Source organism: Gopherus flavomarginatus, chromosome 5 (genome assembly GCF_025201925.1).
Source record: "Gopherus flavomarginatus isolate rGopFla2 chromosome 5, rGopFla2.mat.asm, whole genome shotgun sequence".
NCBI lineage: Eukaryota > Metazoa > Chordata > Testudines > Testudinidae > Gopherus > Gopherus flavomarginatus.
In genome coordinates, this window is record NC_066621.1 from 59,987,472 (window position 1) to 60,011,717 (window position 24,246).

The window sequence follows — 24,246 nt, forward strand, 5'->3', positions numbered from 1 at the left end:
TGCGAATCACTATATAATGTATTGTGTTATGTTCAATAAACATTTGAAAATTTTAAAAATAAGCAAATATACATTGTCTTTTTATTTATTTAAATGTTCCCAGACCCTGTTTGAGGCCAAATTGTGTAAGTAATTACATTTTTTAAGATAATTTTTTTTTCTAAATCTGCTTTGCTTCAGACCAAAAGTGTGGTGGTGATGCATGCAGTATGGCGAGTAGTACAATGAAGCACTATGCTCTGCTCTATCTCATATCAATACAAGTTGCAATGAAAAAGTCTGTTCTATAGCAACCAGGGGCGGCTTTAGCTTTTTTGCCGCCCCAAGCACGGCAGTCAGGCAGCCTTCGGCAGCTTGCCTGCGGGAGGTACCCGGTCCCGTGGATTCGGTGGCTTGCCTGCGGGAGATCCACCGGTCCTGTGGCTTCTGAGTATCTGCCGCCTATTTGCCGCCAATTCCGCGGGACCAGTGGACCTCCTGCAGGCAAGCCACCGAAGGCTGCCTGACTGCCGCCCTCGCAGGGACTAGCAGAGTGTCCCCCCACAGTTTGCTGCCCCAGGCATGCGCTTGGAGCGCTGGTGCCTGGAGCCACCGCTGACGGCAACTCTTCTTTGACAAGCTATTTCGGTAAACAGCAAAACAGAAATGGCTTCTTCTTTGTGTGTCCATGCCTCATTTTTCATGTAAAAATGATATATTTTCATGACTGAACAAGGCGTGTGAATGGAGTTGCAAGTTTGTGATTCTGAAAAATTGCTCGGAGAAAGCATTTTTGACTACCTGACTTACACTAACTGTTAATGTAATGGCTGCTGTCTTGCCAGACATGCCAGGGGTTGAACCAGGGATCTCCAGAGCCAAAATCTTTGGATTCTACAGCTTGAGCTAAAGAGACAAGGCTCTTTAGTGGGGGCTGTAACAGACTGTCATGCCCTGTGTGTTGGGAACAGAGTGGAACTTGTATCAGTAGTAGGTTACATTAATTCTTCCATTTAGAAACCACAGATTTCTTGCTTCTTGAAAAGAACAAGGGTAAGGTTCAGAGTAGCAGATTTCTCATCTGGTTCTCCATATATGTATAGGTCCTATCTTGACGTGCATCTTCACAATTTATATCAAATTATTAATTAAATTAGATTAATTTTGAAGAGAGTAGATAATGGTTTGCATTGTATGATAACCACAGTTTTTGTACTCTGTTTACCCAAATAGCTGTATGAGCTAGAGTAACATAAATTTTTGTGTGGGGATTATTTTGTGGGTAGGAAGGAAGAATATTTGACTATAAGGGGACTTAATTGCTTAGGAGATTTGTAGTGGAATATAGAGCTTTTCACCTGTTGGCTGACCGTTCAAACTCTGCCCAGGTATGTACCAGACTGGCAGTTTCATTTCAGGGCTCTTTGGTGGCATTTGTGAAATGAGTCCAATGATCAGATTCCACAAAAACCACCACTACAAGTGAAACCCTTGTTATCCGTCTCAGCAGAGAGGCCAAGGGTCTAATGGAAATGAAGCATGAGCTATCCACCTAAACCCTGGGGAACCCTCTGTGGCAGGGTTGAGTCACTCTGAGCACTGGGGAAATGATGAGGTGATAGCACCATTGTCATAGGTCATAGCTGCTCTTGGGTACCTTACCAGTTGGCCTAGATATTGCATCTACTTCATATAAAATGATGGCACTGCAAGTCCTCTACATATCTACTGGTGGCCCACTGCAACCACTGTTTTGATGGAGTGGACTTGGCAGAATAGCCTTGAATGTCTGAGGTGTGAGAGGCACCATCTGGTGGGCATTATGGCTATCTTGATGTTTTTGTTAATTTTTTTTCATCCTTTACACACATGGGTTCATCCAGTTGTGACTGGCAAAAGGTCATGTAAAACTGATATCAGTACTTTCATATGGAATGTGATAATATCCAAAAGGTTGAAACCAATACAGGAAAAACTGCTGATGAAATAAAATAGCATCAGAAAGGGAATAGGGAACTATTCCACTGAAAGAAGATGCTAAAGGCACTTTGCGTCTAGTATTAAAACAAAAAACTCTAATACCCATAAGTTCTTAAAAGTGACTCTTGGTGAAATCCTGGCCCCACCGAAGTCAATGGGAGTTATTCCACTGAGTTCAGTGGGTCACAATTTCACCTTCTTAGTAGAGCATTGATCATTGTTTAAAACAAGACAAACAATCCTTTAAAAGAAAATCTTACAACTTTATCACAGAGAATAATTGCACTCAAAGTAGAGCAAACATTGAGTCATAGTTATTTCTTAACTCTTTCAACTTATTAACCACAGGTATAGACTGTTTAAACCAGATTTAATTAGTCATTTATTTTGATGTGTTAACGTGTGGAGGGGAGGGGGAGGGGGAGAGTAGGGAAGTACTCTGTTCTCAGAAGTATCAAAAGTTCCTCATTTGAACATGCAAATGAAGTGTTTACGTCCATATTTGACCAGATGGAACTATTGCATTACGTTGATCACTCATTGTTTTATGCTAATTTCCCCGTCTCCACAGCTGTAATGCAGCTATTGTAGAAAATATTTGTATATGCCTGCCAGAGTAAGAAGAGTAAAGCCTGTAAAATTCTATTGTTTAAAAGTTTAACTAATACATAAGCCACTTTCCTTGTAAGAAAATATCTAAATATTGCTATTGATACACTTGAATGGACTTTTAGAGAGTGATAAGTGTAACTCATGGAGATTAGTGTACTTATGGGCTTGTCGTCTTGAGATTAAGTATTCATATATTTTAATCACACACACACAGTAATACTTAGTTTATATAGAACTAATGAAAGTAGATCCCCTCGTTTAGTGTCTCTTTTAGTAAAACATCATTAACAGTTTTGATGTATTCCCTTCTCAGCCCATTAGTTTGATTTAAATTCATGATTGCATGCTGTGGGCAACAGTTAAAATCTGTTCAAATACGATTTCTAGTCCCTCTCTGTCTGAGCCCAATCTTGTAAAATGATTAGCAAAAGGGATTTGAAGGTGCTTCACACCTTTCTTTAAATAAATAAAAAGCCTAAAGTTAAATGCCAATAAGAATTCTTAATTCTTTTACTATCTTGTACTTTGGTAGGCTGAGATGACACATGACAAACAAAATGAAGTGAATGGTATGGCTTACATTAAGTGCAGAATATTGCAAAAGGGTAGCATTCTGCCCTGCTTATTTTAACTTCCCATCCTGCTAAGGGAAATACAGTGAGCTCTGTTCAGAGGAATTGAATTGATGGGCATAGTGCATTTTAAACCTGAAATGAGAGACTTACTCTTATCTTTTATTAAAGAAAGGATAGCCTGTCTTTAAAAGCCAGTGTTTGTTTATTTCAGGTCATTAAGGTGAGGCCTTCTCGAAATTTGTTTCTAAATTGGGGTCATCTAACATTGCAGTTCATGTACACTGAAGTAGCATTCTTTGTTGTTGGCGGTGAGACTTGCCTGCAAGTGGGAAGTAAGCTGCTTCCTGAATCTTACTGAATGCTGAGGATTTATGGTATCTGTTGTTGGAAAGCCCTGGCTGCACATGTTGTGTATAAGAGTTTGAAAAGTGGAAATAACAAACTTAGTTTTTGTGAATTATTTATATAAATTAAAATATTTTAATTATTTATTCAACATGAAATGTAAGTGATTATAGCTTTAAGAAGTGCTAGGAGCTGATGCTTCTTACCATCAGATTGCTTTAACCTGAATGACCTTAAAGTGAGTAATTCAGAGCCATGCACTGAACTTCTAAAATGCAAAGTCTAGGGGTGCATTCCTGCAAAAGCCTACTATTGGCCATACTGCTTACTCTTGTGAGTAGTCCTATTGAAATCACTGCACTAAAATCAGCAGGGCTACTCACAGGAGTAAGCACTATGGCTGGTAGTAAATGCTGGCAAAACTAGGGCCTTCAACTTAGCATTCAGAAGTACAATCATTGTACTGAGATCAATAGGAGTACTCTCAGAAATAGTCATGATATCCAGTTTGAAACGGCATCTACTTAAACATTTTCTTCCCTAAAATTGGTTGGCTGTTAGTGCCATTTATGTATGAATACATCCCAACTAAATTCAATGTCAGTTACGTGTAGGGAAACAGAGGTAAAAAATACTTTACTGGTTTTTTTTGCCCCCCTAAACCCATCTGCCCTGCAAGGCTAAATACATCTTTGCTTACAATAATCTTTAAGAGGACAATAAGTCTTTTTACAAAAGGCAAACATCACAGGAATGTAGAATTATCTCAGAAGCATATGAATTGGGTACTTTTTCTTACGTGTGTGTTTTTCTTTTTGAGACAATAAAGTGATTATAGTTTACTTCCTCATTTTTCCTTTAGCATTAATTCCCATTTAGTATTACTGAAAAGGAGACTATTTAGTAACTAATCTCAGTGTTCCAGAAATAGCAGTAAAAATCCCATTTCTCTAAGGTTCAGCTCAGGTTCAGTAATTAACTGCTTTGTCAGACTTGTTATAGTCTGTCACAGATTTGCACGTATTTCATATTTATTTGCCACACACTTGGATGCTTGCTCACATCAAGAAGAAGCCACAGAAGCCATATTAGCCAGAGTATTAACATACATACTGTGGCTAACATCAGATACTTGAGACCTGGTAGTCCTTGTAGGATGAATGTATGGAAGAACACTTCCTCATCCCCCTTTTCTCAAACCTCCGATGAGAGACGGGGATGGGCCACTCAAGAGCCTGCCAATTCAATCCCTTATATACACCAATCAAAAAGTGGCCCAGTACTCATGCTAAAAGGTTAGACTGGTCTGTAGTGAAGCCTCATTTGGCCCACACTGACTTTTCTGTAATCCATGGAAGAAATTACCTACTTCCTGGTTTCTCAGAAGCACTAGGGTAATGGAGATTGCACAGCATCAATGACATGGAGGGGGGAGATTTTCACAAGTGCTCAAATAAATGACTTTCATTTGAGGCAGTGAGGACCCTGTTGCTTTTGATCATGAGACGTTCTAAGTCACTTAGGTGCTTTTTGAAAATTGTACCTACAATTGGTCTACTTTACAGAATTGTTCCAACCCTCCATCAGGACTGTCTACCGGGGAGACCAGGCCTAAAAAATAGCTAATCCTGCATGTACTGAAAAGGGGATCTGAAAGGTACCTTGTAAGACTCAGTCTGATGGTGTCCACCCCTAAGCCATTGTTGTAGCTTATGACCATCACGTGCCCTTTCAGAAACATCAGCTCTGCACACAAAGAAATTCAGTGATTAAGAGGAACTGCATCTAAGAGCCCTTGGCTTGAGAGAGTTGATGCAACATCTGCCATAGGATGAAGGCCAGAGGCAGGATTCATATGCCTGCTTTTATAGTCACCAGAAAGATGGTGATTTTTATTGTATAGACGTGATTGTGGAAGTAGGAATTCACAAACTGGCATTGGTTAAAGATTTGTAGGGTTTTTTTATTATTATTACTGGATGGATTCAGTTTGAAATAAATCTAGTATTAAATAAGTGCAATTAGTGATGTAAGACAGATAGTCAAGACTTAAGTCTTGACTAATCTCAGTAGAAGTTATAGTTCTAGTTGTCTGACACATGATCTGGAAGGTATTAGTAAAAGGAGAATTTGTTTTAGGAATGAATTACGTTTTCATCTTCACTTTCATTTCTTTTATGCCCATCCTGATATCATAATATCAGATTTGAGGGGGAGGTGTCAGGTGTCAGGAGTCAGACATGTGACTAGCATGTGACTGTTGCTAATGTCTTTCCTTATAAACACTATTTCCTTTACTCTTTCTGCTATATTGTATTGCTTTACTTTTATAACATTGTAATGCTTTTGAAGCTTTCCTCTTTCTCATATTTCATTCTGCATAATCTATTAAAGAACAACTTCCATGTGTATCGTTCGTGGGCGGAAATCCCAAAACTGAGTGTCTGAAGTTAGAAGCCTAAATCCATATTTAGGCTTCTGAATCTGAGTAGTCAGATTTTCTAGGGATGATGAGCACACACAAACCCTGTTGTAGCAAATAAGAACAGTTGGAGCTTGGAATCTTTGAAATTGAAGCCATTTATCTTTAGGTGCCTAAATGTGAATTTAAGAGCCTAACTTTAGGCATGCAAATTTTGGCCTTGAGCTTTTAAGCATTTGAATAAATTCTTTGTTAAAAGTGATGTACTTTTTGCTTCTATTTCTGTACAGATTGAGTACTTGCTTAAAAAACTCACTGAAGCAATGGGGGCAGGCTCGCATCAAGAACAGTTTGAACATAATAAGAACAGTCTCGGTGCCAATCAAGGTCTTTCTGCATGGGAATTGATTGAGCTTATTGGAAGTGGACAGTTTAGCAAAGGGATGGACCGACAGACTATATCAATGGCAGTTAACGAGGTCTTTAATGAGCTCATATTAGATGTACTGAAACAGGTAAGAATTGCATGGAATGAATGTTTGAAAATAGTAGGCTGTATGAGTTATTGGATAATGAGATCATTTGCCCATGAATTCTGCTGCCATGAATAACAGTTTCTTTAGCTGATGGCAGTGAACAAACTCGAGGGGTCTCCTTAGTGCTCTGACAGTTGGTTTCTGTTAAGAGTTTGTGAATGTGGTTTATTTTTAAAAGAATATATTTTGTAAAAGGGAAGCTGTGTTATGTAAAAAGATCTATTTAACCTTTCTAGAGCTGAAAAGGAGATACTTGTCCTTGGTGAGTTGTACTTAGGAACTGAAAGAAAAGTGGCCCTTGTGTTTCTGACTTAAAATAGGCCCTCTCTTTATACCAGTAATTCATTAGCTAATAGAATAGCTGCAAAATTTTATTTATTAATTCCTGAATTTGTGGTAAGTCTTTAATATGTTAATATATTAACATTTGCAGTTGGCTTACAGAAAAAAAAACTCTGATAGGTATATATCAGTCTAACTGTGCCCACACAAGGGCAATGCACCGATTTAACTGTATCTGTTTCTAAATTGATACAGTTAAAACAGCATAAAAATTGTGTAGAAAATGCTATTTAACTCTGCATAACAGACTATGGAGCACTAGTGATTTACTAAAATGAAGTCAAAGCTAAAAAGTAATGGTTTTATCTTAAAATTCATAGAATATTTGTCAACCTTCTTCTCATTTGGAGTTCCCGTAGAGGGCATGATTACCGTTTGGTCAGGGGACTCCTCAGTTACTCTAGATGTTTCAGAAAGTCCCAGAATGGCTTTAAAGGACTGTATATTTAAAATAGGAAAAATAAATCCATAAAACCCCAGTGAAGTGTTTTTATTCAGACAAACTGCACTTACCTAGGATTTTAATTCACACTCATATGTACTTTATGGGGGACTGTAAGTGGTTTTTAATTGTTTCTCCTTACGAAGAAAGCAAGCAAAGGCTTTTTTGGCTGCCCTTCCAAATCCATTCAGAAGTTATCAGAAAATCTTGGCACAGGAAGTTCTTTCAAAATAGCCAAAGAACAATGCAAAACATCAGTTTTTGTTAACTCATTGGCAGGATGAAGAGTTGAGGACAAAATTTAAGCCATTCTGCTAATACCATTGAACATCATAACTGGTGTCAGCTCAGTCCATCCACTTGATGTTTGAAAGGAAATCTCTGATTTCTTTAGATGTTTCAAATGCTTTCTATCTGATGCTGTGTTGCCTCTCATAAAAGGATTGCTGCAGTGTCTTGACTGTCTCTTCTTTAGTGACTGTGACTTTGTTCGGGGATGTCTCCCTGCTTCTAAAAAGACATTTTAAAAAGTTTTCAACCTGGCCTCCTCCTTCTTCTGGACAGTCACCTGTCTGTTGGAAAATAGAGTTCACACTTTAATTCAGATATAACTAGTATTGATGGAATTATTTTTTTTTTTTGCAAATTTGAAAATATTGATTTTTATTTTTAATTTTGTGTGTGCAAATATTAACTTTTTATTTTTACAGTTGTGGGAAAGTAAGGGTGGGGTAGGGCTGGGGTTAGGGTTGGGGCACCGAGGACAGCATGACTGCAGGGTGCTCCAAGCAGCCCAAGAGACTTGGGTGGAAAGCAGTGGTCCTGGCGCAATAGAGCACAGACCCCCAGCCAGGGCTGCAAGGAGGAAGACAAATCCCCAACTGAGGGGGAGACCATCCTGCTGCTGAACAATTACTGCCCGCACACTCCTGGCTGGTGAGTGTGTGAGAGCCCCCAGCCATGGAGGAAGACACCCTACTGCTGAATGGCTGCTGCTTGACAGGATGGCAACAGGACCAAACAAAAAACAAACCCAAACCACCAAACAAACCCAAAGCACATAAGAGTTGGGGAAAATGAGATTACAGAAATTAGCAGAGGAAACGGTAACTGTTTAAACTAATTTTTTTTTAATTGACTAGCCAGTAAATTCAAATGTCTGATAGAACATTCAATCATTTCCATCTTTCAACATGCATCCTCTTTTTCTGTGAAGCATCCTTTTGACTAGCTCTAACCACACTGGATAAAACACTGTAGGTGGGTGCTTCTGTTAAAATTATTGTTTAATGCAGTAGTTAATATATCTAATTATGTTTTCATCATTAGATTTCAGTGTTAACAGCTAATTGAGATGAATGGGGGCACACGACTTCGCTTGAAGTCAAATTCTCCTCCCTTGTGCAGGAGTAAATAGGGTTTATATGGAGGACTAATAGAAAACAGAGGGATGGAATTCTCCCCATAACCTGGAAAGAATGCACCATGTAGCTGTGTAGCTATCTCATGGCGGCTGCTGCTGCCTCATGTTTATGGTGTTCTTGGGCAATAGGGAGCTTAAATTGGTCTTTCCCATTTGCTAACAGCAGTATTTATTAAAAATAATGTGTTTGGTACTATAAGTGTACCTGGTGTGTTGTTTATGCATTATTGAAGTTTAGGGGAAGGCTGCACTATATTCTTCACTCACCCTATACTTGGGTACATTTGGAACTGATGAGAGAGGGACATGATAGTCCAGAATAAGGCTTGGGTAAAAGCAACTATGGTTAGTCCTTTCTGTGTGGATGTGAAATGTAGATGCTTAAGATCCTGGGGCCAATCTACTGGACTCCACCACCAAAGACATGTAGCTAGAACAATTGTAGTTTTATATCTTTGACATTTTAATATTTCCTCTGTGTGAAATACAAGTTCTGTTTTGGACTGGGTACTTCTAGACCTCCTTCCCCCACAGAAAAGAAAAGGGAAGTGATCCTGATCTCATTCGGCTTCAAAGCAAAGAGAAATGTGGTATTTCTTTAATTCTATCAATTTTATTTATTTTCCACATAAACTGAACACAGTTTAAGCAAAGAACTATCTCCACATCCCCTGGCTCCTCCTCCTCTTCACCAAGAGACAAAGGATAGAAATACATTTCAAAGAAAGTTCACTAGCTATCTAAAAGGGGAAAAATATGTAAGAAATTCTGATTTATATCACAAATGAACTTTCTTACTGCTGGCCTACATGGTGTTAGGTCTGCAGTAAATATAAATGATTAGATCTAAGATCCCACTAATAGTTCCACTTCCAGTTCAGCTGAGGACAAATTGATCAGACTAGTTATTCTTCTTCTGTGTGCGGATTGTAAAAAGCATGGATTGGAAAAGGAAGGAGAAGGGAGTTTGAAATCTTTCTGATGATAATTAAGGTGTGGTATTAGGGCATGTCTGTATAGCTATTAGTGCACAGCAAACTGCTGTGCAAATCTAGCCTGCCCACTCACTGGCCATGCGGAACTGCTTACAGGAGCTACAAGTGTCATAATGGGCTTTGATCTATGTGGTGGCACACTACTATAGATCAAAGCACACTACAGCACTTTTTAGTGTAGTAGCAGCGTCCTCGCAGCCAGTTAGTGCCTGGCAGGCTAGAGCAGGATAGATTTACACTCAGCTTGCTGTGAGATAACTGTTTGTAGAAACAAGCCCTTGGAGACGCAATGTTTTACTTTTATTTAAAGCAGATTAAGTAAATGTAAGGAAAACTAAAATACTATGGATGAAATCTTGGCCCCACTGAAATCAGTGGAAAAACAGCTGTTGACTTCAGTGGGGTCAGGATTTTGCCCTAAGCTCCCCAAATAGAGTATACTAGCCAGAAGTATAGTTTTCATTCTCCCTTTCTCAGTCCCGCTAACTGAAGAACCGCTTCCAGGAGGTGGAAGTTTTATCCCCAGGGTTACGTGTACAGTAGGGGATGGAATATCTAGCTAGAATATCTGTTTAGCTCTAGGCCCTGCATATACCGCTGGGGTACTTTGTTGTATGAGGTATTTTGTTGTTGACATTTCACAATGTGATTAAATTAATAAAATCTCTGTCATTACACACCATGGATGACATGTCCAGCAGAGTAGTATGGTAGCACTAATATTAATAATAAATAATAAAAAAAGGAAGAGTGGTAGTAAAATATTGTCAAATAGAATCTGGAGAGATTGCAGTATTATTTCTGTTTGTCATAAAGATGGTTTTATCATTTGCAAATCGGGAAAAAGGAATCACCAATTACTTTCATGAACTAAGTAACAGCTGATGGAATTGCAAGTTACGATGAACGGAGAAATGTGTAAGAATCAGCATTTAGAGCCTGGTCTATTAATCAGTCTTGGATCATAACCTTAGGGTACACAAGTAAAAGGCAGAGCAGTACAATCGAGGGGACGCAATTCAATGGGTCATCCTTTTTTTACAGGGGTACATGTTGAAAAAAGGTCACAGAAGGAAAAATTGGACAGAACGTTGGTTTGTGCTAAAACCAAATATTATTTCATATTACGCGAGTGAAGACTTAAAAGACAAAAAAGGAGACATCATCTTGGATGAAAACTGTTTTGTAGAGGTAAAAATAAATTCAACTCTCTAAATTATAGAAATTTTAATATCATCTTTTGTGGTGGACTCCCAGTGTCTATTCAGTGATGGTGAGATATTTGTTCTATTTTTTTCCTTTTTGCATCAGTGGGTCACTCTGTTGGGCTGTGTCTCTAGGTTTTATTTTCACGAAGATCATTTAATGAAAATATTGGATTTTGTACAAATACGTTAATGAGTGGAAAGCAGTAACAGTAAAAACTTAACTATTTTATAATGTTTCAGTTTTCCGTAAACAGCAGTTTTGCACCTCTATGTAAAATGGCATTTATATCCCAAACTATAAAATATGAAAATGAAATATTATACAGTTGTATGTCTTCACAGCCTGTACATGTGACTGATTAGTGCATAGGTGGGATGCGATATGATGTGCTGTTCAGATGTGGTATTTAGGTTCACTGGAAACTAATATTTTGTTTTCCATTCCAGTCCTTGCCTGACAAAGATGGAAAGAAATGCCTTTTTCTGATCAAATGCTTAGATAAAAGCTTTGAGATTAGTGCCTCTGATAAAAAGAAGAAGCAGGAGTGGATTCAAGGTAAGGTGTCTTAAATCTTAGTGATGATGTGCAAGTTAAGTGCTTTGCAAAAGCGGAGCCTTAAGCATGTGCTTAAGAACAAGATTTTCACAGTGACTAGTGATTTTGGGGTGGTTCCCCTTCGAGTTCCAAAATTGAGACATCTCAAAGGGGCCTGATTTTCAGAAAGAGATAAGCAACAAAATGCTGAAAAATGGGCTTCTTCAACGTGTCAAATTGAGGCACCCAAAATCACTAGTCACTTTTGAAAATCTGTGCTGATGAGCTTTCATAAATTTTATCTTGTAGGAAGAGCTCATATGGAACTCTGCCTACCAGCAGTTCACTTTCAGTAACCGATTTGCTGCATGTTGTGGGATGGCTAACACAAAATGAAAGATGATTTTTATTTGTTTACTTTTTGTTATTTCTTTCTTTACAAACTTGATCTGTGATACAGCCACATTTTTTAGGAAGAAAATAAAATTGTTCAGTAGGTTTGATTTGTTTGTGTTTTTTTTTTTTTTTTTGTTGGAGGTGGGGCAAGCTTGTTCATCTTAAAACTGGTTTTTATTTTTGAGATAATATTGTTAAGTGGATACAGCAGAGGGCTGGAGACCAGGACCTCTTGTTCTCTAAATCTGGATCTTCCACGGCAATGCTGTGTAGTGCGGAAAAGCCAATTAACATCTGTACAGCACTTTGAAAATGCAAAGTGCTAAGTATTGTTGTTCATACTTTCCTCCTAATTTACAGTATCTACTTAATTAGGCTGCACAAGGGGCATGTGCTTAGCAATTACACAATGCTAAAGCTAGACATTTCACTCTTCTAAATAGCTTATTTCCTCTTTTGATAATATTTCTAGCACTTCACTGCTTTCCTTTCTGAGTGCTTCAGTCACTCTAAATATATCCACTTTCTTGCTGAAAGAATTTACCTTTCTTTTACTAGTAAGATGTACAGCCCAGATAGAATGCTGGTCCTAGGAAATAAAATGTGAGGGTACTATTTTTGAAGTTCTATCTGTCAACATGTCCCTGAGAAACAGAGTGGTTATTATCTGGATTAGAAACACTGAGAAAATTGTCTAAGGATGTGGAGAGAAATTTGCAATTGATTGTCGTTTCCTTAGGCTTTATCTCTTTCAATAATTTATATTCACACCATCTTAATCTTGCCAATGCACCACTAGAAATTGACGCTGGGTATGGAATAATCGCTCAGGGTATTAGAAGTACCGGACATTCCTCTCTTTGGGATACAGATGATATTGCAATGTGTAGAAATTCAGCACACTTACTTTTTTCATCTTATTAGTTAACGTAGTAAGAGAGAGTGGGGATGAAGAGAGACAGTTGTGTGCGATAACAGAATAGCTGTTTCTCACCCACCCAGGCTATCAAGACAGTCTAGCATTTCTCCTAACTGAAGTTCTCTTTTATTGTTGCTTTTCCTTTCCATCACATGGACTCCTTTACAGCCATTCAGACCACCGTAAGCCTGCTGAGGGTTGGCAGCCCTCCACCTCACAAAGAAGCGCGCCAGAAACGGAAAGAATTACGCCAGAAACAGCAAGCTGAGCAAGAGGAATTGGAGCGGCAGATGAAAGAACTCCAAATAGCCAATGAGAACAAGCAGGAGGAATTGGAGACAGTGAGAAAGGTGGGGACAGGTTGTTAGTCTTCAAGCTTTTACATTGCACTGATCAGACCAGAATTTTGCCTAGAGAAGTTTCAGTTTTGTTGAGATTGAGTTTCTTGAAATATTGATCAGTTTTACACGTGTGTGCTTTTTGTGCAGGGTCAGGACACACTGAGTCAGGCTGAGCTGTGCTTAGTGCAGGATCCTGGGTGAGCAGAGAGGATGGGAAAAGAGGCAGGCATGCAGCTGTTCCAACCAGGAGTTACTGGCAAGTGAGCTAGCCCCTAGTTAAGTTAGCGCTGTCTGCAACAGCTCTCCAGAGGCCGTTCTGCTGGAGGAACAGAAAGTGCTCTGGGTGTGCCTCCTGTGCCAGAGGGGGAGAGAGGTGTAGCGCAAGGGAAATCACCAGCTGTCCACACAGGTTAGCTTTACAGCACTTTGTGCCATGGATGCTTCTCAGAGGGGCTGCACCATGGCCTGGGGATCTAGCCCCTTTAATTAATTATTAAAGGAGCAGGCTGGCATTTAATAGAGTTTCCATTAGGGTTTTCTTAGTTTTAATGGATTACTAAAGTTACATAGGTCACAGGGACTGAGAAAGAGGAAAAAATCCTGCCCTAGCACACTTCCAACAGTATGCGTAAAGTTCAGTTTCCAGAGACACATTGAAATATGCTGCAGAATCCTTGTGTGTGTTTGTAATCTAATGGGAGCAGTTTTGGGCAGATTCACAAAGGTATTGACCACATGTACTTTGCTCAAACACATGTTTTCTCATAAAATTTGCATCGATTTTGCAGAGCAACAGATTCAGACAGCTCGAGTGTGACTGTTGGAAGAAAAGCTTTAGAAATCAATTTATCTGAAAAGCTCTAAAGGTGTTTAAAACTTGGATTAAGGAAGCTTGGCAGAAGGTTTTATGAACAGCACTGAGGAGCATTGCTGTTAACTTGCTGATCACTGCAGATATTAGAGTTGCCTACATCTGTGTGATTGCTCCCCTGTGAGGCTTGGTGAAAGTTAAAAGATCCATTCTACCTAATTTAAGATTTATGTATCAAAAGCTCTAGCTGTTTTCATTGTAGAAAATGTTTTGTAATTTAAATGTTCTTGGACAAAACGTACAAACCTAGTGAACTTTTCCCTTAAATATCATGGGTTATTCTTGGATTTCAACCCCACCACTTGCCATACCATGTCTCAGCTGCAACCTAAAGTGCTTCCTGTCAGCAGCCGGCATCGCTTCCTTACCTCCTGACCCCCATGCTGTAAAATGGAGACAGCTGCCTTTTCTGTTTAAAAAAATAAAATAGGCCAGAGAAATATGTTCTTCATTTCCTCAGAAAAGAAGGAATTTCTGTCTCAAAACTACACTGGCCATTTCAGGACTAGTGATAGGCTTACACTGTGATTCTCTCATGATCCATCAGTGCTGAAAGGGTCTTATGCCGATAGAAAGGGGAGCATCCCATCTCCTTAATGGGACACCGTACTTTTCTGTAGTCCTGGTCAGTTCAGAGACAACAGAAGACCTTAAATTCATGATGATACCATGTATGTAAACTTCACTTTAGGTCATTTTCAGAGGTTTCAAAAACATGTTAACCATAACCTTATCTCCCTCTGAGAGCTGGCTTTCACAGGCAGAGATTAAAAAATAGTACCAATATAAAAAATATGTCTAAAGTAGTTTTCTAGATGATGTGTAGCATGTAGGGGAATGTGGGGTGTTGTATAATAGTTTTATTGGCATTCCTTTGGGAAGACCTGTATATATCAAATGAACTCACTTGTGGATAGGCAACTCATGAGTAATTAAGCCATTCAGAACTCTCTTGGCTCTCCATCATCTGTTCTGTCCTTTCCTCCCTCCCTCCCTCTACGTTGTTCCTCCGTTTTCCACTTCATGCTCCTATTAACTCCTCCCCTCCCCTTGCTCATACCATCTCCAACTACATATATTTATTTGTTAGTAATTTGTGTACTGTCAGTATATTCCATGCCATACAACGTGTGGAAGGAGACTTGGTCCTTGCCTCACTGTGGTTGCAAGCTATTAAAATGACATTGTTTAGCTAAGTAACATGAAAAGCAGAACTGATCTGCTCGTAACCTTGTCCTAAATTTCAGTTGGGTTTGTGTTTCCCGTTAGAGCACACTTGCCTCACTGCTCATGCACCTTCATAAATAGAAAATATCTGATTTGTTACCTATTTAGCTCTTAGAGCAAGATTAGATCCAATTATAAAGTAAACTAGAGTGACTAGACGTGGACTGCAGAGAGTCACCCTGATTTTGAATCCATTACATGTATGCAGTCTGAGGCCCTGATCCTGCAAATACATAGAGAAGTTTAACTTTAAGCATGTGAGTAGTCCCATTAAGTAATGTGTTTAAGTTAAGCTTGTCTGTGTTAGTAGAATATAATTGTTGTCAATTCTTGTGACTTTAAAAAACTCCAAATATGAGACTTATAATAAAGTCCCAGCTCCTGGAATCATGTGAATATTTTAGAATCTCAGCTTTCATTTAAAAAGTGAATTTGCATCTCTCATGGTTGTGGAGAGAAGCCTAAAAATGTGATCTGAGTGCATGCTATAGGCATAGAAACTAGAAGGCAAATGTAAAGAACCCAAATGTATTACTTTTAAAATCTTGTAATTCTTGTGAGCCCGATTCTTGCTTTTTTTGAACACATCGGTTTGGTAATACTGGGATATGGGGTTTTAGTTTCCTTGCCTTGCTCTGAATCTGATAATAGAAGGTCTTGTTCTGATTTGATTCCTACCCTATAATTTTAAACATGGTAATGTGCCAAAATGCAATGCCGGCCTTAGCTCATATCTAGTACTACCTACTCATATCATTTGTATAACTTACCAGGCAGCAAAAATCCTGGGCGTTGACTTCTGTTTGCTATAACTTGAGGAGCAGGTGCACAAGAGGAAGAACATGGGATTGTTCTCACAGAAGCTGTATGTTTACTGAATTGTAACAGATTTCTGTGACTCTTGTAGCAGAGATGGCAACTGGCAAGAGTGTTGAGGCAAGAAGCTCCTTTCAAATAGGTCTGGATGATTCCTTAATTTTAGAGGGTGAAAAGAGAACAATTTAGGCTAAAACATGAACTCCTGCATTTCTACCACATGAAAGTGTTGTGTATTTGGGGTAAAAGAATTAGCAGCTTTTGATCAGTTAGGAAAATACGTTTAATGGAAGAAGCTACATAAACGTTCCAGGAAACTGAATTGTGCCGGAAAGCTTGGAGCTCAGTTTGGATCAGGCTGAGAGCCAGCGTGAGTTCAGGGAGAGCTCAAGTACACTCTGGGAATGGCCTGGGTGCCAGGAAATCTTTAGAAGTGTGAGTGAGTTGTTGACATTTGTCTAAAATAACATTTTTTATGGAATGTTGAGATTCCCCTTAATCTAATTAAAGGATGAAATTTACTCCCATAGTGAGGCCAAGCATAAGGCCTAGAACCTGTTAAGGCTGTGTTTTGAGGTCATAAGTGGGACTTAAGTGATGCAGAAGGCCAGCATGTGGTCTGGGTAACATGACATAAGTTTCACACAAAGTTTCACACAAAGACTCACCATACTTTGTTTGCCTCAGTAACTTTTCTGATATCTAACGCCCTTCTGTAACTTCCTCAGACCAGGGTATTTATGCATATATTCTTGGACATGAGGGACAGAAAGCTCAATGTAAAAGTATCTATCCTCAATCTATAGCAGCGGGAACAGGATCCGATAGTTCAAGTGACTCGGCGTGGGTGGATCTTGTCCATCTGGAGCCCCCAGATGTCTACATTGATCCACATGGATGCAGGGCTTAGCTGATGTGGACACTTGAAAAATTATGACCTTAGATTCCAGTTTTTATCTATCTGATTTGTATTTGGCCCCTACATTCATACTGGTGCTGCTTTATTTTTATTTAGCTTAATAAATGGGGGGAAGTGAACAGGTAAGGTGCCCTTAAATTAGCATATTGAATTTTGGATGTTTTTAAGATGTTGCTCCCATTCCCCCAGAACACTTTCCAAAGACACTGTTGTAAAAACCTACATTTGAGGACTAAACCAAACACCAGACTTCTCTCGTGCTATTTAATACTGAAGTTATTCTTTTTTTCTCACTTGTTGCTTCAGTGCTGGTCAGCCGGATCGTTTTTGTCAGTTACTTGTGTTTATTGCTGGCTTGTAAAGAAATGAAAGCGATTTAAAATGAGCAGGTGTTTAACAGAGGAGGTGTTCGGTTAGTGAAGCTGTGGGAGAGAGAGAGGAAATAGAGCAGCAGTTCAAATTTGGGATTTTCAAAAGGCAGTAGAAGAGGTAGGTGTCCCATCTCCCACTGAAAGGTGATGGGGGCCCTGTAACGGGGCGACAACTCACCGCTGCGGCACCTCCTGATGGTTGTTCAGGGAATTAACTCTTTCCACTCAGGAGCGCCCTCTGCAGGCCAGTGTCTCGCCTTGCTGCTGGTTCCAGTGTCCCTCCCAGACCCTGCTGCCCTTACCTCAGGGTTCTGCCCCTGCAGTACCCCACAGTCTCGCTGGGTCTCCCGTCCCCACCTCACCTCAGTCTTTGGCTACTGCCAGTCACTGTCTAGCCCCCATTCACTGGGGCAGACTGCAGTATAATGGCCACTCATCACTGGCAAGGAGGGTTTGAACCTGCTGCCTACCCATGGGCTGCCCCTCTGCAACCCCAGTACCTTCTTGGCTTTTAACAAGGCCTGCAGCCTGAGGGTTTTCTAGGCCGGAGCTCCCCAGCTCCTCTGGCCTCTCCCCAGCCCTGCTCCACTCTAGGTTCTCTGTTCAGCTCCCTGGCAGCCAGACCCATCCCTCTCAACTCTCTAGCTTCTGGCCCACATCCCTATTATAAGGGCCAGTTGGGCCCTGATTAAGCCAGCCACACTTCCAGGGCCAGAGCGGGGTGATCACCCCACTACAGGCCCTAACTCCCTTCGGCACATTTGAATATTCCAGCCTAAAATGTCATTAAAATAGTCTTACTTTGACAAGATGCTAGTGTCTCAAGCTACAGATGGGTTTCCAAACAGGGGTAACGTGTGAATTAGCTCATTTGAAGGAATTTATTGTTGCTTTTAAAAGAAATGGAGCAAAATTCCTAACTCTTCCCTGTACAGCACTATCAGAGCATTTTACGTACACCAATGCACGCACAGACCTTGTGAAGCGACTATCCTCCACATTTGTGGAACAGAGGTGAAGAGACTTGCAAAGGCCGTAGAGGGTGCTAGGGTCAGACTTGGCACTTGATTCTAATCTCTTTTGTCTCTCAGTGCTTTGCTCTGACCATGTCTCAATATTATCTTTTCCTTTATAATTTCAAGTGATGGTTATTGGCTCCATTCTTATAAACCCTGTATGATATAACCTGGTGGGCAATCATGTGGATGTTAATGGGACACAGTCAAATTACATCAATCATTTTCATTTTTTTGCTGTTATACTCCATTATGTTTAATAATCTCGTAGAAAAAATCATTTTCTTCTTATCCTCTGAGACAACTTTGGCTTTGTCAGGCGCTATGTGGAAATCCTCAGGCCCTTAGAGCTCCTCCCTCAAACCATCCACTGCTTCCTGCCCTCCACAAAGCCTGTGACCTCCTGTCCTCTTCCTCTATGCATTGGTATTAGCAGCAGCCAGGAGGAACTGTCCTCCAGCCTCCTGACATCATCATTCACTCAACTCTGAAATCTAGATTTTGGATTTTTCTTTTTCATTTGCTCTGTCACTGACTTTTGGTCCCTTTCATCCCTCCCACAGGTCAAACCACAGGGCAAATTCATTTAGTTATATGGAATTTTAGATCAAGGTGGTATTTTGGGGAATGCATATGGGCCCAAAGATGAGACTCTGCTTCTCAGTCAGTTTTTAATTATTGGAAAACTGATTATAAAACAGACATCCCTGTTAATATCTGTAAAATCACAAGAATTGTGTTGTACTCCTGTTGTCCACTCACTCACTGCTGCCTGTTGTTCAGTCCCCACACGTGCACTTGCTATTGCAGGAATCTGCATAGTTTTGCCCAGAGCTGGGGAGAAAATGGGTTTCCCACCCAGTGAGAATTTTCAAGAATTCATTTTAGGACAAAAAAAATTGTAAATTTTTGTGAATCAAAAATTGGCAACATTTTTGGATTGGGTTAATAGAAATAATTCATTTCAGTTTTTATCTCAATTGTTTTAAACTATAAATTAAATTTAAAAACAAGAAGCCATTTTGAAGTAAAAAAACTTTTTTGTTTTGAAACAAGACATTTGGACAATTCTGAAAACTCACCTTTTCGTGCCAACAGTTTTGGTGCTGATGAATTGGCATTAACAAAAATAATTAATTTGAAAATATTCCCGACCAACTGTAGTGCGACCCACAGCTTTTTCAGTGAGATGTCCCATTTGTATCAATGGCAGCTGAGAACGTTGTATCCGTCTAGTAAATGAGACTGGATGGGAGGAGGTTACATGGATGGTAACAGGTACACAGACTGACTGAAGCTAGGGTGACCAGATGTCACAATTTTATAGGGACAATCCAGATATTTGGGGCTTTGTCTTATATAGGGACCTATTACCCCCCCGCTCCCTGTCCCGATTTTTCACACTTGCTATCTGGTCACCCTAACTGAAGGTCATTGAACCACTTCTGGTCAGCATGTAATCCATGCATGTGTGAGGTATATCGGGGTAGAGGTGTAATGCGACCCGATATAACACGAATTTGGATATAACGTGGTAAGGCAGCGCTCCAGGGGTGGGGGGGGAGCAGGGTTGCGCACTCCGGCAGATCAAAGCAAGTTCGATATAACGCGGTTTCACCTATAACGCGGTAAGATTTTTTTTTTGGCTCCTGAGGACAGCGTTATATCAGGGTAGAGGTGTAACTGTCTCTCACACTGTTTTACATGGTGTCTTTCTTTACAGCAACTGGAAGAAGCAGCTGCTCGAGCCGCAGTAGAAGAGAAGAAACGTCTTCAGACTGAAATGGAACTGCAAGACCTATTCAGTATGGAGCTAGCAAGAGAGAAAATGGTGAGTGCTCGGATAGCCAAAAACATTTTGAATTTCCTCAGTGAGCTGTGTTTCCACCATGACAATCATAGGCTTTTGCTGAATAGATTCCAAACAGGTTTGAATGGTGGCATACCAGAGTAGATGTACTGTATCCTTATTTGCAGTGCATTCATTTTGAGTAATCTATATATGATTGATGTTTGTACAATTCTGCGACAACATGAATTGTAGTATTTGAGTACAAAGTGTGTTTCTTTGTGCTTTAAATTGTCAATTCTATTCTTAATTCCTAATAATTTTATTAAAATTTTGAATTTTAGGAGCTTTGTGTGTGCATAGATTATAAAGATAGTAGTGCTTCCCACTTATGTTGTAGTTTTAGCTGTAGATCTCAAAATCTTAAAGATGAGGAACCCATGGCTGACCGAGGTTCCTTGTTAAAGGTCACAAAAATGAGTCAGTGGCAAAGTTAGTACAGAACCCAGCTTTCCTGATTCCCAGGCTGCTTTCCTTAAAATACATGTGCTATTCCTAAAGCCCTTATTATTATATAGCACATATCTACCTATTAAACTTTAGAAGCAGCATGTCTTACGTCGCAGCCTTGTAATGCGGACTCGCAGTTAGTAAATCAGATCCCAGGATGAATTTTATCATAATTTTTCATCTGGGCTTTGTCTTGAATAAAATTGTATATTACTAAAGTTATCTACTGAAAATAAACGACAAGTATTGACTGTCACTCAGGTACTTCATTGCATAAAATCTTGGGACATAAAGTTACTGTGCTAATCCAGTTGGGATGGCTGTGCATGTGGGAGGGGGTGGGCTCCGTTTTGGAAAATGATCTTGTTTGCTGGAGCAACAGAGGCTTGAGATAGTTGTGGAAGTAGAATGCTTAATAGCTGCAGGAGAGGAAAAGCCCTCCTAGCTGGTTAAGGAATGACCGTAATGAGCATTGAAACATGTCCTACCTGGTCTTCAACAATGAGATTCAGGGTCATGACTTGGTGCCAAAAGTAAGACATAATAGCTTATTTTCAAACAGTGACTGCAGGGAAACTTAGATGTTTGTCTCCTGCTTTACCTTCCTTGCTCTCTTCCCTCAGCCTTTCACCTTGCCAAAGATGTGAGACAGCCTTCTACAACTGGCACTTACTACTTCCCAGTCAGTCCAATGACCTTTTGCTTCCAGCTCTGCCTGACACATTGTGAGAAAGGGGAGCCCAGCAGAGGAACAGCTGTACAGCAGTTCTGTCAATTCTGCTTGGTCCCCTGCTCTGGCCATGTGAGATCTGAAGGAGAGGGCATGTGGAGCATTCCCATTCATCTGGCAGGCTGGAGGAGTGGCAGGCAGTTGTCATCTTTGCCTCTCTCCTTGATTTCCATAATTCTTCTGCTTTCTTTGCTTTCTCTTTCCACAGCCAACACCCTTTGCTGTAGCTTTCTCTCTGCTCCTTTGATTTCTCTGCTTTTCCAGCCCCACATCTGCCCCCATATCCACAACTGCCGCTCCACCACTATTCATTGCCTACCATACTAGACTTCACAGTGTGAAATTTACTAAGGGGTTGTCTATACACTGCTGTTGAACCAGTTTAAACTTGTATGTGGACTCTTTTGTCTGTATAATACTGGTTCCAGCCGTTTAGCTTGTGCCTATAACTTGCCTGATCTGAGCCAGGTTTAAACCACTTTAAGCGCATCCCCACAAAGCTGTACCAATTTAATTAAGTCAATATGAAACCACACAGTTAGTTATAAAGCTACAACTCTGTGTGTAGACTAGGCCTAAGTTTAATTACAACGTCCTGCTGTGTGGACAGCACAGAGGGTGGAGAAGTTAAGCATCCTGGGAAGAGTACAAGCAGATGAGCAAGGGAAGTGAGCTGCATGTGAGAATCCTGCCTGAGGTGGGAAACTTGACAAGTATAGTGGAAAGGTTCTCTCTCTGAAAATTGGATATCCTTGAGGGCTCCATCCTGGGCTAAGAAAAGCCCACTACTGTCATGGGGATGCTGAGCTAAAGTGTGTCGTCTTCACTTTATGTTGTCAGGTAAGACAGCAAATGGAAGAGCAGGTTGCTCAGAAATCGTCTGAACTTAAACAGTATTTGCAGAGAGTATGTGAACTCGAAGAAATGTATAAAAAGCTACAGGAAGCCTTGGAGGACGAGAAACAGGCACGTCAAGATGAAGAGACAGTAAGGAAACTTCAAGCCAGGTGTGATTTTTAATCTTATGGTAGCAGTGGAAGTAAATCGATAAAACCATCCCTGACAGGCATGGTCTAAGGTTTACTTTGTTCTGCCTCAGTGCAGGGGATTGGACTTGATGACCACCTGAGGTCTCTTCCAGCCCTGCATTTCTCTGATTCTAGGATATTGGAGAGGAGATTTAGGGGTGAAGTGTGGGACTGAGGTGCTGCTATTCACTGGGTTCTCTCAGATACTATAAAGTTGAGGAACTTATCACTACGATTATTAATCATTACTATGTATTTGTCTTTAATAAGATATCAAAGTTGAATGTAGTAGACACATTGGGGGTTGAGAATAGATTTGGATGTTTGAGTATCTGACACTTGTCTCTAAGGCCTAAACATTCAAAAGTGACTAATGCTTTTGGCTGTCTGTTTTTGGGTTCCCAGCATGACACCGTAAAGAGGCCTGATTTTCAGGTGTGGCGCTCTGCACTTCCAGAAAATCAGGCACCTTTTAGTATGTCAAATTTGGCACCAACAATGTCAAGTCACTTCTGAAAATGGAGGCCTACATCTGTACTATTTTGCTATTACATGTTTTCACAGAGCAATAATTATTCATATCAGCTTGTATTTTATCCCAAATTAATTTCATACTGGTAATGAGCTGCGCTTTCATTTTCTACTGTGGATTTCAATCCTCCCTGCTAGTGACAACTTTATGTGCCCATTTTTCGTGTGATTTCTCAGTGTTGGGCAGTTACACTACAGGCTGAAATAACTCCCTGACCTGCACTTTTTGTGACTGCGTTGTTTGTGCTCTTGAGTGACTGGTATGGGTTCCACTGTTGTTAAAACTCCTCCCTTTCCCATACTTTCCAAGTTAATCATCAGAAAGTAATTTGCTTGATCTCCTTGCTTGTTAGCACATATGTGCTAGATAATGGATTAGACTTAGTTTTTAAATGCAGCGCAGCAGTCATCACAATCTCCTCTCTAGGTTACTGGAGGAAGAGTCAGCAAAGAGAGCCGAACTGGAAAAATGGCACTTGCAGCAGCAGCAGGCGATTCTGATGACAGAAGCAGAGAAGCAAGAGTTAGAGACCCAGAGGATCATAAAGGAACGGGCTCTTCAAGTTGCTATGCAACAATTGGAACAGCTTGAACTAGAAAGGAAGCAGGCACTTGAACAGTATGAGGTAATTTACTGTATGCCAGGTTTGTTCCTAATCTGCCTAATACCTATGCCAGGTGTTCAATGAGAGCCAAATTAAAACAAATGTAGAGGTTGGTAATGAGGATATTGTGCCGTTTTAATTCATGTGTATGCATTTGAATCCAGCCCAAGACAAGAAGTTATCTCCAGCTTTTTCAGTGGCCTCTGTGGCACGTGTTATGGCCCCTGTGACTTCACAACTTAGACTTCACAATCTTTGATGTATTTATCTTCTCAGCAGCCTGTGAAGAAGGGAACTGCGTTTGTTCCCATTGTATGGATGGGGAACGGAGGCTCAGTGTCACACAGAGCAAGGAACTGAACCCATGTCTTCTGAGTCCCAGGCTAACAAGGACCATCCTGCCTCTCATGTGAGAGCTTCAGTCCAGTTCCCCAGGATAAGTGTCGATATTGCACAAACCACCAGCACAGCTAGCGCTAATCGAAAGCCTGTAAGCAGTCGGAGGATGACAAGTAATGATTATGGGGACTGGATTGTCCTCTGACGCCTAGAACTGGCCTTTCTGTGCATAGCCGAGTGACACATAGTGGCCAACTTGCTTTCTTGATGGTGCTGCAGGGAATACATTAACATTGAATGTCCTGGCTTGCATGGTTTAAAGGCAAAGATGCAGTGGTTCTGCTCCTCTTATTGTGATTGCACCTCAGTCATACCCTGTTGTGTCTGGGAACGTTACAGAACATCTAATTGTTCTGGGGGGTTGCAGTTGAGTGAAACGGTGTG

At 40.3% G+C, this 24,246-nt stretch overlaps 1 protein-coding gene across 2 annotated transcripts in view; it reads left to right on the forward strand.

Annotated features, from left to right (window-relative positions):
* The window catches only part of SWAP70 (switching B cell complex subunit SWAP70), a 55,510-nt gene that overhangs the window by 27,741 nt on the left and 3,523 nt on the right, over nt 1-24,246 (forward strand). For both annotated transcript variants that reach the window (XM_050955092.1, XM_050955093.1), the window contains exons 4-10: nt 6,204-6,428; nt 10,696-10,842; nt 11,307-11,415; nt 12,878-13,059; nt 19,994-20,101; nt 22,140-22,306; nt 23,286-23,484. In XM_050955092.1, the coding sequence (XP_050811049.1) occupies nt 6,204-6,428; nt 10,696-10,842; nt 11,307-11,415; nt 12,878-13,059; nt 19,994-20,101; nt 22,140-22,306; nt 23,286-23,484 (1,137 nt within the window). The remainder of the gene's footprint in view (nt 1-6,203; nt 6,429-10,695; nt 10,843-11,306; nt 11,416-12,877; nt 13,060-19,993; nt 20,102-22,139; nt 22,307-23,285; nt 23,485-24,246) is intronic.